General features: G+C 43.2%; 1 protein-coding gene across 1 annotated transcript in view; it reads right to left on the bottom strand.

The window, feature by feature from the left end:
* The window catches only part of CACHD1 (cache domain containing 1), a 120,562-nt gene that overhangs the window by 63,489 nt on the left and 42,582 nt on the right, over nt 1-14,491 (bottom strand). Inside the window, exon 2 of the mRNA XM_068953434.1 lies at nt 10,929-10,991. Within this exon, the coding sequence (XP_068809535.1) occupies nt 10,929-10,991 (63 nt within the window). The remainder of the gene's footprint in view (nt 1-10,928; nt 10,992-14,491) is intronic.

Genomic DNA, 14,491 nt, shown 5'->3' with positions numbered 1-14,491 from the left:
CCTAAACTCAAGCACTTAAATCTCAGTCACAAATTTCTTCTCTCGGTTTGGGCAAATAAAACATCTGTGCTTAAACATTGCTTAAGCCAGATACTTCAATATATACACTTCTCACTTGGTTTCCCTATCTGAAATCACAAAAAGGGGAGAGAGTTCACATTTGCTGGGAAAAAAGAAAAAAAAAAAAAGGGACCACATGATCTTCATTAGCAGTAATAAAGCTAAATAAAACTAACCCAGAGCATCAGAGCAAAAGCACCCTCAATTGGAATCACTGCTTTTTTCTGTCAAATGAATACTGTACAAGATGAGACGTAGGTATCGATGAGTTTGCCACTGCAGCCGAGCGATAAAAGCGCCCCACACCCTTTGAATTCTGCCCTGCTGTGCACAGTCGGAAGATCTGACAAACCCATTTGCAGAACAGTCTGTACCTCAGAAACTGCTACAAAGCAAATGCTTAGCACCTGCACTGCATCTCCCATCTCAAAAACACTAAATGGTTCAAAGTCATTATATCATCTTTAACAGGATCCAACGCTGCAGTCAATGCAGAGCGGCAAGCGCGTTTCATCGACAAGGGAATTCAAGCCTCCCAGCAGCACGCAGCAAACGACTCTTTGCCCCGTGACATCAGCACAGTTTGAAGAACTGAATTTAGCCAACATGTCCTTCCCCCCTCGTAATCAACGCCTGATGCCCAAGCGCAACAGCAGCTATACTATCTCTGCACTGCCTTTGGACACAGCGGGGCCTTACGTCTGTGAAGGATGCATGCAAATAAACTCAGGGATGCCTAAGGCCAGCAGGGCTCAGGGAAGAAGCTGATGAACAAAGCACCTAAAACAAGCAACCTCAATTGCTCCTCGGGCTTGTAACCTGCCAGATCTAAGGGGTGAGATCGAACGACCTCTTCCGAGTCTGCTAGAAAGAGCTACAGCATCCCTGGCGCTCACCGAAGCCCCAAACAGAATACACACCAAACCCCTTGTGAAAAAAGGCGGCTTTTAAACAATGACAATTTAGGTGAGAAACTGTTCTAGTACCTGCTGGTTCAGTCTGCGCTGCGACGAGCTTTGTCCGCGCGCAAAGGGAAAGAACCCCTCAAAAAAGAGAGATTTAGAGGGAGATTCACCATAAAAACCTTTCCTTCCACAAAACAGCATGTTCACAAATACTCCACTACCTACGGTACATACTGAAGAAAAACTCTTGTAAGTAGAGAAACTGTGTCACAGCTGAAATACTTGTACCAAGTACCCTGAAAATACCAGCCTCTGATAATAAGCGAATATTCCCAACAATCAAAACCACATTAAAAACAGCTAACTCAAAAAAGCCAGCAAAGTACCAAAGGAAGAAGATCCAAAAGCAATTTTCCACTGAAAATTGATTACAATGTATACACCATGTTAAGAACCTAAAAGTAACACACCAATCAGCTGCAAAATTATTAAAAACCAAATGGTCCTAATTTGTCAAATCCAAAAATATAGTTTGGATGAAGCCTCACAAAAATAACTTAATTTTATTCCATTCTTGGGCTTCACTCGAGTGCCAAACTTCCTAAAACCCAGAGCAGTGAATAGTCATTCCAGTTCTTCGTGATTACAATAGCAGCAAAAATAATACATACTTCTAAACTCACCTATCCCTTGCATGCCCATGCACGCACGCATACACACGCACCCCATTAGCTCAGGTACACTAATTGTTTTGCAAAACAATGCACTTGGTTGCTAGAGAGCGGCAGAATAAAAACTGCAGTCTTAAATCAGCTTTTTGTTTTTCTAGGAAAATCTTTCACCAAAACCTCACTTACTGTTTTTTCCATATGTACCCTGCCTGCCTTTTAAAATAGGCATAGACCTGCCCAGAGCTGGATAGCTGTTGCACACTGAAGGATGCAAGATTCAAGCCACCTTTTTTTTTTTAAACCTAAAAATTCAAATGTGCAGAAAGCAAGCAAGCAAGGAGGAATTACAAAAGGACAGAGCATTTAACTATGCAACCATCCTAACACAACCAGTTAAAATACTTTAAAGGCATAATGGAAAGCAATGTCCAGGATTGGGCATAGCATGTATTAGAGAGAAGGTAGCTCACATCCCAAACTCAGTAACAAGGAATGAGTGCTTACTCCCAGCAACGTAGCCATTAGCTCTGGTTTTTTGGCAGCTGGCAGGCAGCCAAAGAGTTGCAGCTTGCAGACAGGTTGGATGGCAACACCCGTTTCTATTACAATGGTACCCACGGGTAATGCACTTCACTTGTCACCATATCCACTGACAACCTTTCATCACAGCATCAGTGCGCTTCTCTAATTTTCCCAGAGCCATTTTGCTCATTTGCACGCTCCCCTAGAGCTTTTTCAAAGCCTCTTTCCTCTCAAAGCTCTATAGCTCTGAAGTCTTCCTTTTTTAGGGACGTCTGAGGGAAGGTAAAGCTCCGAGAGCGAGTCTCATCTCTGGCTGTATCTCAAAAACCAAGATACGTTTAATGTTATCAAGATCGAATACAAAACATGCATCAATGAGGTTGGCAGGCATGGATGACATAGCAGACTCCCACCAGGGAATTACCGCAGCTGGGCTCCTAGGCAAGTGTTGCTTACACACTGAAGAGTTTAGCTGGTATTTTTATTTTTAAATTCCTTTTGGGAGTCAGAAGGATTTGGAACAAAAGTATCTGTCAGACATATCTATCACGTAATCCCCCACTATATTACAAGTTCATGATACCGTGGGTCCACAAATTCTTATTCTAGGAATTTTCTAACAGATTTATTACTAATCTGCTTGGCTCTCGAAGAAACCACTGCTTCTCTACAAACCCAGTGTGGCCCAGAGGCCAACAGGGACTTCTGTCTCCAGGAAGGACTTCAGGATCACAACCAGCTTCTGCATACACCCATGGGATTACAGATTCAAGCCTTTCGTATTCCTCTGGAGGATAACGAAAATATATTCATTTAATCAAGATCCAGGAAACTGCTTTTCAATATGCATTGCTTTAAAAAGATCAACAGTCACTTGAGGCTTCCCATCTCCCAGTGATTTTGGCAAGGCTTTCCAAGATTCTCTCTACAGAACATTACTTCAAAAGCGATCCACAACAAAAGTTAAAGAAAGAGCCACAACTCCTGCAAAATCATTCTGGGAACATGCTAAACACAGTATACATTGCCTTTCATTGCAGGACTCGCAATTAACTGGCATAAAATTCAACAGCATGTGAGCATATCATGTTTTATGGCTATGGAAAATGTCACGCTTAGCGGTAAAGCCTAGGTTTTTCAGCATGCTGATGTATTTCTTTTCAGACACTAGGTATGTGAAGAACTGCCATACTTTGAGTGAAAGGAGACAAGTCACTAGTTAAATGCACACTGGAGATTTTAGTGGCTGTCCCTTAATTGGCGCTCAGGTCATTAACAAGAAGTGCTGATACGCTAAACCTCTTCGACCTCACGAAGGGAGAACGACAGTTTGGTAAGTCCCATTACTGTCGGGTCTCAATCACTGTTCACAAAACCTGCTCCTCTTTTCTCAAAATAGTTTAAAAGTTCTTTGCCCAATCGAAACAAATATAAAACCCCACTTTAACCAAAAGCGGGCAGTCCCAGATATGTCAGCTAGGTCTTCACACAGCACACCTCGTGGGGCAGGAAGACTGATCGTGGCAAACCCAGTGCATGGAGCAGCGCTCAGCACAAGCCCATGTCTAATCTGACAGACACCGCAGGCCCCTGCTCCTAGTGACAACACGAGTCAGGAGACGACGTTTGGTTTCTTCCACGCCGACGTGCTGTTTCTGTAGAAGTTATCTGCCAGCACCAAACACCGACGCACAACCCGGAGGGGGAGCGGGACGGCAGCCACAAGCATCACTCTTCCTGGCAGGCAGGAGGCCAGCAGGGCATACGTGTTCCTTAAGCTACATTATCACCCGACATCGGGGCCAGGGAAGCAAGCGCAATCTGTTTTATAGGGACATTTTAAAGCCAAAAAGGCTTGTGATGGCCTTGCTTGAAGGTCACTGCAGAGGCCGAGAACCAAACCATTTCTGCACTAAGCCTGTACCTTCAGACTGAAGTACAGCGTACTTCCTGAAAGAGATCCCATTTGGATTAAAAGGATTTAAGAAAAAAAAAAAACACAAGGAATCCCAGTGATGAGGAGTCCTTTCATTAGTGTGGCTGCAAAGTAGCTCCTCAGTTTTAACTAGCATTTCATTAACTATTTTTATAACAAGTACATTCCTTGAAGACAGATAGAAATCTTGTGCGTAATCAGCATCTGAAGCGATGCTGGCCTTAGCACTGAATATGCAAAATGCAAAAAACACGTTATAGATCGCTGAGTCCTTTCCCACAGCTTGTAAAAAAACCAGAATGTAAATGAACTGGCAAAGGAAAACAAGGAAAAATATGGAGTAGCTAAAGCTCTGAAAGGAGGAAGTAATTTAATCACCCGGCAAGTGGTAAAGGAGCAAGTAAAGGAACATAACAACAAGTCTGGCTCTGAAGCAGGCTTGGAAAAAGTGCTGTATTATCTATCAAGTCCCACACAGGTTGTGTGCAAGTCCTGCAGAAACCAGGAGGATTACAGCCGCCAAACAGCAGCAAGCACCACAAGCGGTAGCACAGCAGCGATGAGGAAACTCCCAGAAGCAAAGTCCAGAACAGCCAGGCTCCGTTTTGGTTGCAGAACAGAAAAACAAAACAAACATTATTTATAAATGATATAACAATTCAGGGGGGAAAAAAAAGAGTAATACCATCCGGGAATTTTATTTGGCGTGTTCTATTGTTCGCCATGCAACAAGACATCAACAGTTTGCAGAACGGGTATTTGATCTTTAGAGAGATTTTTCCCAAATTCTACAAGCACTTGCTGCTTGAGTTAGTTTGGACAGCACAGCTTCAATCCTTTGCCACACGCTCTGAACTGAAGCTGATGTTCTGTATTTTCCCGAAGTGGATGTAGTTGAAGAGAATATGGAAAGTCAAATCATGCAATAATCAATTTTTAAAGAGGTCATGGATTGTTTAAAAAAATAAAAGGGGGAGGGCTCAAAGAAAATCTCATTACCAATCAGAATCCACCAGTTTAATTTCTTCAGTGGGAACATAAAGTGGAAATGAATGTTAGGCGTTTTTAAGAGAAAATATCATTTTCAACTGCCTGGGAAGAAGCACCATTTCCACATGGACCTGATTTGGAGAAATCAGCGTTTGCTACAAAGGCAACGTTACGATATCCTCCTAAGAAAAACTTCATTAAGCTGCTTTGCCAAGGTGAACGTGATCCCGTTGCCTGACCTCACGGCTGGGTACAGAAAGGCTCCTCGTGTCCTGTCTGCAGACAGGCTGGCTTGCAAAAGAAAGCAAAGGGCAGATCTGAAGTCTATTGGCAGCTAGTTTCCACAGGGCACCATCCTACCACTTTTCCTTGAGCCCAGTCTTACGGTCTTGTGTCTGAGAGGGCTGCTTGATGCTCCTTGCCCCTTCTCAGCAGCAGATGGGCAAGTTGCTGCACGTAAAACTGATAAATGCAAACGGACCGGCAGAAAGCAGCAACAGATTTTTAAGTGGCTGAACTTGAGGATACAGATAGGAGTCAAAGGTGACCCTTAGCTTCTAGTCCATGAGGGCCAGGACCATCAGCAGAAACGTAGAGGGAGGGAAAGCAGAAAATCCACTCTCAGCCAGGCTAAGTTGAATTTACAGCAGGACATCAGAAAGACAAGTCAGAGCCAGAAAAAGCCTGAATGGGCCTGGTTAAGAAAGCAGAGGGAGACTTTCTCAGTGTGAGGCACTGAAACACTACTTTAAGCCCTCTGAGTAGAAGAAATCACTTGAATTTGAAAATAAATACATAAAAGGGTGCGGGGGGTGGGGAGGGGAAACTGTAGCATTTTCTGATGTGTATTTTGCCGCGCCACTAGGGACAGAAAAAGAGGACAAAGAAACACAGCCAATACTACAGGAAAACTTCAAAATGAAACAAAATACCCTTTTCTGCTTTGCAGTCAAACTAGGAAACAATATGTTAAATGTAAATATATTTTCCATGTCATTTATCAGTAAAGCTAAAATAATTATTCAACTCAATAGTGGAATAATCTATACCAAAGGCAGACACAATCAATGTGGAGCAGGAGCACCCGCTCGGTGGATCAGTTTGGAACAGATACTCTGCTTTTTATCAATATTGTTGCTGCTATGCTCCAAGTTCTCTGCGAGTGTTTAAGGTATTAGACTTTTCTGCCTGACGCTAGCAAATACATTCCTGCTCGAGAGTGCACCACCTCCCCTTTTCCTCTTTGCATTCCAGTTTCCTATCCTCTACGCTATCAGAAACTAGATGTCTGGCATAATGCTCAATACATGCTGGCTTCCTTAAAAGCTGCAAAGCTAGATTTCCTCTACTGAAACTAACCATTTTCCAACTTACTTATATCCATGGTTCATACTACTAACATTTTAGCAGTTGAGAACTCACATATAATAAGTAAACAACTTACGGGAAAGGGATTCAGATTATTTTTGGTAAATCATCATCTAATTTTTAGTAACCTCTTCAAAGTGAAAAAGGTTATATAGAATTATTATTCTTATTAACAGATAGCTCTAGACTTCAAGCACATAAGCAGTTTAACGTCCAAAGGTAAGCCACTCCTTGTGTGGCATGAAGAAAGCCAAGCATATTAAATTGTTAGGCCTGAAGGCCAACAGCTGTAGTTTTTCACTTTCCCAAGAAACTGAAAGTCATTATTTACACAGTTTGGTTAATTAAAAAAAGAAAAACCCACACAATTCAATGACCTGCCAGAAAAAAAAAACAGCTGATATAAAACTAATTAACTGCTTTTAGGTATCAGTTGCTAAGGAAATGTTAACAAATGACAAAACCAGGAACGAGCTACAGGGGATTTAATTTGCTTACATTTGTTTGCAGTTGTTCAAGATGATCCAGTTGGACGTACTACTCTTACTCATGAAGCTCCAGTTATATTGCTTGTGATTCATTAGGGCTAAAAGATCTAGTTATTAATGAAACAGAAGTGCTCAATTATTCTTCTGCCCACTTCACTGTTGAGCTTTTAACCACCGTAATTACACTTTGCCAGGGCCTCATTCTTCTCTTCTGACAGCTAAGAATTCATCACACTACCTACAATGTTTAGACAGTTATTTATATCTACTTAGAGTGAATATGTACATCTGTGACTGGGAAACAAGCAATGTATTTAAGTGGAGAATCCATAGTTAAGACTTCAAAGAAGTTTTAATTCAGTTTCTTAGTTTCCCCCAAACACTTCTAGCTTTCAAAAGCCATCTGATACATATAATCTAGCCCACATGGCACTTTTGTGGTGTGCAGACCACCCAGAAACACTTGTGAAGAACATTACCCTATCTTTAAGTCAAAGCCAGTGAACCCTCCTTTTAAGATGTCAGGAAAGTTTCAGATTTAAATTTCTAAGCTTACATGACAGTGATCATTTTGTGGGCCCTTGGCACCCAAGCGCACACACCTGTGTATGCTCATGGAGAAACAAAAGTCTCTTTGCAGCGGCCTATAAAGGTACTCTGGGCTCTATATATTAGGCGTATTAAGGCAATCTCTTCCCTGAACTTTTCAGCTGCCACCATTTTGTACATCCAACCTTGAGCATTACATAAACCAATGCTCAAGAGGAAGAATTAGCACGTTGCCTTCCTAAGCAGCGAATTCCTCACCCAGTATCCTACTTCGGGTATCCCAAATCTCTGCACTCCCTTCCATAATTTTGGGTCACATAAAACAGCTTTTCTGATATTTTGCTTCGTTTTACCTGACCGAGGCATAGAATCGAGTGGTTTCCCTGGCTCCCGACCAACCGTTTCTGCCTGGTTCACCTACCTGACCAACACAGCATTTTCCAACAGCAATGGCAGCAACCATAAGCAAGACAACCGTGTACCACTAGGATTTCCATATGCACTGCTCTGACCTCCCCTTATAACAAACAATTTTTTTTTTTTTAAATAGTTGCTGGACAGTAAAGTGAACTTTGCCTTTGGTGGCTTATCTGCACAGGATATGGTACCTAAATGGCTGAAGGCCGCCATATGAAGAACCAATTCTTAATAAAATCTCTATTATTTAAAAATACCACAAGTTACTCATAAATGGAACGTCCTCAAATATTGCTTAACAATATTCTCATTTTCTGGATTTTAAAGAGGTATTTTGGAAAAAAAAAAAAACCCACCTGTCTGATACCTTAGGTTAAAGAAAAAAAGCTCTGTTGGAGCCAGTGGGATTCTAAATCCTAATTTTAACAGATTTATTTATTTACAATGTTTCACTGACACACTGACAAAAAATGCACACCCAGACTATGAATCTGAACACACACTGGAAGTTACACCAAGCAAATTAGTAACAGTAATAATATCAAATGAACTACTCAAAAACCTAGGTGTGTGCATCCAGACCTCCAGGGGAAAAAAGGGCATCACTTTTATGAAGAGTGCAGGAAGTCATCCTACACGATTCCATATAACCTTTTATAATCCCATGTTCTCCATTTAAGGGGTTATCCGAAAAGAAAAATAGTTTTTTGGCATTCTTGAAAGAGAGAAAGATGCACAAAAAAGAGTGCTTACGCCAAACGGACAGCACGTCTCCTGCTCCCACTTCAGTGCACCCAATAATTGATGGCTGCATAAAAAAAGGAGGCGGGGAGGGCAGGCAGGAGGGGAAGAAAAAAATAAAGCAGAAACTGAACAAATCCAGGGGAGAATAAGGAGAATGGGAGACCTCGAAGGTCTTCCTCACAATTCCCTTGAGAAGCAAAGCACACAGGGTGACCCAGGTGGCATTAAAAAAGGCAGACAAGGGAATGAAAACCAGGGAAGAGACCGTCCTCCTGGCTTATTTAACACTTCTCCATACGACAATAAAATTGTTGCTCCTGTACTACAGGTGATCTTCTCAACTGAGAGGTGGGTGATTCAAAAGCAGCAACCTGTTTCTACGGCCAGGCCGAATCCATAGAACGGCCTCTCATAAAATGAGCATGCTACCAAAAAAACAACCCTCTCCCCAACACAAATCAACCCCCCACCACTGATCAAAGCTAGGAAAAACTCCCGTAAAGCCAAGCAACTGTTACTGGGTTTGGACATTATTATCCATAGGGTTGAGCAATGGTTACTATCAGAGATAGGGCAGTTTACTAGAATTAATGCTTTGCTCTGGTTTCCTCTGGTGCTTGCCACACACATCTCTATCACACCAAACAAAAATGAGAGAGACGGATGCAAGCTGTACCAAAGGTGAAGCACCCACTTCCACTTTTTTTCCCCCTCCTCCACAAACCTTGCCAATTTTACTGTAACATGCACAAAAGATTAACCTTAATTTCTATGATTTCAATCTAAAAGTCTAATGTCAACTGTAGGTCATTAATCACATGATGTTACATCCAAACTTGTGTGTTAACATTACCACACGCTTCAACTTCATGCCAGTACAGGATAAGGATTCCACACCAAAGGCTTGTATTTTCTGTTTAACAAAAACCTAGGGTGGCTGGAATTTTTCCTGTACCACTCTATTTTCTGCAGATTAACCTAGTTCCTACATTGATCGTAATCCTATCAAAAGCTACCATATATCTTTTGAAACAGAAAGGAGTTGAGCCCTGCTCTCAAATTCAAACTCGCCCAAAGCTTAAACGCGTTGCATGTGAACGCAGAATCCCATTTGGGTCATCTCTGCTTTGACTTTTCTTTTGGGGGAAAAAAGTTTGTCTGGCAGTTTTACTGTTTTATGATAAATATAATTTAATTGTTAATTTGTGTGTGCGTATGTATGTGCATATTTATATATATATATATGAGTGTTAATTTATTTATACACATGTCTAGTTTCAATGCACACACACATGCAAAGTACTGCTATGCTCCTGAAAGCGCACAACAGCAGCTCATGCACAACCCAAACTACCTGCGTGGCCGGAGAGCTATTTGCATCTCCCCTGGGAGAGCTCTGCTCTGAGGCACTCTTGTTTTTCCTGAACGTTAAGACTGGTTTGATAGGGGTCTAAGAAGGTCAGGTTACTTGCTGACGTTGTATAAATGAGTCCATGCTTAAACCGAGATGAAAAGCCAGTTCTTTGTTCTAGTCTCCAGGCTGCCTACACAGGACAATTTTTGTCTCTTCTATCACAACAGATCACATTCACCACGACGATGAAGTTGTGAGAACACACAGTCAGTGCTTCAACTTCTTAAAGATGACATTGAATTGTATTTGACCTGTCTTAAAATTTATCCAAAATTAATTTTCCAAATGCATTTACAGTTAATAAAATGCAAATAGCCCACGTGTTAAGAAACACATTGCCTTAATGCTAAATCGAAGAATTCATTTTCCTCAGAGTACTTTTATATCTGCTCCCTTAAGAAAAAACGCACACAAAGTAACAAAAAGCCCCAAAACCAAATCTGTCCCTGCAGGACAGGAACAACTATATAACAGTCAGATATTTACACAACACAACCGATACTGTGTTTCCAAATTCACAATTTTAAAAGAGAGGGGTCCACAGGAAAACTAGGCAGTTAGACCACAGGAGACGGCCCAGGAGGGCCCCTGCCCTGCCTGCATCTCTCTCATTTTCTCAGGACAGGACCCCCACTAAAAGCAGACGGGAAGCCTCTCCACGGGAATGCAAACCCGCTAAACACATCATCAGCTGATGCAACCCTCCTTCCACTCACTGCTCTCTCCCTTGCTGTGCGCTGCAAGAGCGGCTAAGAGAAATCCAGACAGAACTGCAATTTCTACCTTGACTGGGCGCTTTTAAAACGACATAGCGTTAGCTGTGTTCAGCGGGTCGCAAGAGATGGGGAGGGGGTTCAGGCTTACCTGTTGGACTTCACTTTCTCCATTTGATATTTTTTCTGTGTACACGAAGGAGTTGAATATCCTCTGAAACAAAATCAGAAAGGATGCGTAAGAGACGTTTCGGCATAACAGTCGCGCTACAGGGGTTTCAAAGCGTGCATGGGTGAAGGAGTCCATGTCCAAAGAGGAACGTTTCATGGCAGGGAAGGGGAGGGGTCCTAAAACGTCAGATTTACCTAAGGGTGAGCAAGTTTACGTAAGCAATTCATGTTCCTGTATCTACACGAGATAGTTCTTTGTATTTTCGAAAGTAAGCACATAACAGTATTTTCACAACATCTGCTAATTTATCAAATTGACATAAAATGCGGTAAAAATGCTTCACATTAAAAAGCTACCACCCCTGCAAACTATGACAGTTCTCTAATGCTGAACTTTTAACTTAACAGAATTACTTTTTTTTAAAGTACTAGTTGTTTCCAGCTATCCCAGGAGTTCAAACTAAATATCCTCCAAGTGTCAACCATTTGCCTACGCACAACAGGCCGCGGGAAGAATTTCTACTAATCCGGTATCTGGAAAACGGAAGAGTGAGACCCACTTTTGTGCACAAAAGTAGTCAAGGCCGCTAAACGGTAAAAGGCCATTTCAAGTGCAAGAGCAGCACCTTGCCCCCTTCAAGTGCCCTTCCTTGCTTCCCCGGAGAGACGCGAGCGCCTCGGTTTTCTGTGCCTCCACTGGCGAGAGCTACCCCGGTGTTTCAGCTCGCTTACAGGAGTTACCTGCAGGAAAGGGCACTCAAAGCCTTGTCAATATTCAGCCTCCAGACTGAAAACTCAGCTCGGAAGGATTTCCTTGGGCATGACAGCTTTCATCTGCTCGGGATTTCTCCAAGGAGGCAGCTCCAGCACCGCGTCCCGCACCGCGGAACAAGCCCTCCCGCGGCGGCAGCTAATCCCTCGCGTCTGGACCCAGCTCTAATGAGCAGCGCTTTCCTTTGCGATAGATCACCTTACGCCGCCTGCGTCTGGCAGCCCTGAAAAGCCTGCCTGATCCTCTCAGGTTTCTCTTGAAGATTTCTCACTTCCAAGGGCAACTTTCACCTTAGCGTTAGCAGATCCATCCCCACCAGAAAATTTAGAAACCTAAAATTTGTCAGCCTGTCTTAACAGTGATAGGCAGTGGCTGCACAATGTAACAGAGGCTTAAGAGAACAGTATCGGTTATTGATCATCAATAAACAGAAGAGAGTTAATAAGATTAGACTATCCAGTTAGACATTGGAAAAGAAACGGTGACCCAAAGAAAAAAAACCACCATCACTTTGCAGAGCACCTCCTCACTGTCTTCTAGGCTCCTGCTCAGTTACACACCAACCCCCAGGAGCTCAGGAACCAAAGAAATCCCCCAAACGTAGTAGATTACAACACGTAACAAGTTTAAAAAGAGGTTTTGTTTGTTGTTTTTGTCTTTTTAACATACTGCTTAAACGAGCGAGCGTTCTGGTGCCTTTGCGTGCCTGCAGTAGCCCTCTACAACATGCTCCTTTTGGGACGACCCCCCCTCCGCCCCCAGCAAAAGCGTTAGCACCACCACTGCTCACTTCAAGGAGCAAACTGGACAATGACCTGCACCACCAATCCACGAGGTATATTGGTCACCCAGGAGCAAAGTGCAGCTATTAGAAAGCTCAGTGTCACATCTGGTTGCGCAGGTGTCACTGCGTCCTGGCAGACGTGGTGGCAAGAAGGGCTATAGGTTTCATAAGAAAAGAAGTGGCCACCTTTTTGCCCTACAGCAAGCATCCTCGATCACAGAATGGTTGAGGTTGGAAGGGACCTCTGGAGATCATCTAGTCCAACCTCCCTGCTCAAGCAGGGTCCTCTAGGGCACGTTGCCCAGGATCACGTCCAGACGGGTTTTGAATATCTCCAGCGAAGGAGACTCCACAGCCTCTCTGGGCAACCTGTGCCAGTGCTCAGGCACCCTCACAGTGAAGAATTTTTCCTCAGGTTCAGACGGAACTGCCTGTGGTTCAGTTTGTGCCCGTTGCCTCTTGTCCTGTCACTGGGCACCACGGAGAAGAGCCTCATCCTCTCAACACCCCCCCTTCAGATACTTGTACACATTGATGAGATCGCCTCTCAGTCTTCTCTTCTCCAGGCTCAACAGGCCCGGCTCCCTCAGCCTTTCTTCATAGGAGAGGTGCTCCGGTCCCCTCATCATCTTTGTAGCCCTCCGCTGGACTCTCTCCAGGAGTGCCAAGATCACAGCAAGAATTTTAATATGGAGGCTGAAACAGTTTTTCTGGCAGGTCCCTGCTAAAATGCTCTATTTCCTTGCATACACTGGCATTTTCAACCAGAAACACTCCACGCACTTTAGAGGGAAAAGAAGCCCAAACCCATAAGAGATGCAGGCTGTTGGTAGACGCTACAGGAACAACCCCCCACGGGGAACCTGTCCGAGGTGGAGAGGGACTGTCTGCCATCTCCTAGTGCTTGACGCAGGAAGAGAGCAAACTACTGGGGATTACATCTTGTGACTTCAAACATACAAAGCTCTCAGTGCTATAAACAGAAAGGACAGGGAGTGAACTCCTAGGCTGTTGGGAAGAGGCATTTTTCTCCACCAGTCTTGAAGGGACACGACGTTTCCCTGACAGGGCAGATTCCCTTTCTACTTGCGTTAAGTCTTGCAGCAAGAACATCTGCAGGTGCCGCCTGGCCGCAGCCGGCATAGGCAGGATCTTTATGAATAGCTGCCCAAGTCCTTCGCTTGACGTGACAGAGGTGAAATCGATAAGCCTCATGTTACAGCAATGTAATAAGCTAGAATGGGCTATTCAAATTATTAGCAGTTACAACTGCAATTAGTAAAGATTTCACCCAAATACAGTTTAATCATTGGTCATCAAGAGTTCTCCTAGTCAAGGTTTAGCCTATTTCCCCCCAGCAGGGATATACGCAGATGTAACTGGCAGAGACAGCCTGGAAAACCCTTCAGTTTGCTCTGCTCTGCTTAGGATCACCACCTTCCCTTATCGCCTTCCCTCCTGAGGGCTTCAGGAATTTCAGAAATTTGAACTCTTAATTCTAAAGGAGCATTTGCAAGGGCAGCAATAAATCTCCTCAGTTTACAAGTCTGAGGGAGCCTAGAATGAAAAAAGGCAACTACTCTTAAAAGCCATCCAACACATTGAGACTTCCTCTTCTCCCAGACCTTTGTTTAAAGTTCTGCTTGGGTACTTAAACTACAAACATGGTTTTCCCCCTCCCCCCTCCTCATGAGATGAAAAGATAATTTAAACATCAGAAGAAAATACATTAAAGCATGTCAATTTGATGCAAAATGTTTTAAATGAATTGAATTTTTCCCTCCATGCAGCATTTAGTCTCTAGACATCAAAAGGAACAAGAAGGAAACAGCCTGTCAGCCTCCGAGAATGAAGCTTTCTGTCCCTCATACAAAGCTGACCCCTTCCTTCATGCCTTTGCAACATAGCTGCGTTTATGAACTTTCCAAATAATGACCGAGAACATTTTACACGGTTATGTAAAAGTCACAATGCTAGCAGGAATTTA

Source organism: Struthio camelus, chromosome 8 (assembly GCF_040807025.1).
Source record: "Struthio camelus isolate bStrCam1 chromosome 8, bStrCam1.hap1, whole genome shotgun sequence".
Classification (NCBI taxonomy): domain Eukaryota; kingdom Metazoa; phylum Chordata; class Aves; order Struthioniformes; family Struthionidae; genus Struthio; species Struthio camelus.
The sequence above is the reverse complement of the archived record's forward strand: the minus strand, read 5'-3'. Positions and strand labels throughout refer to the sequence as shown.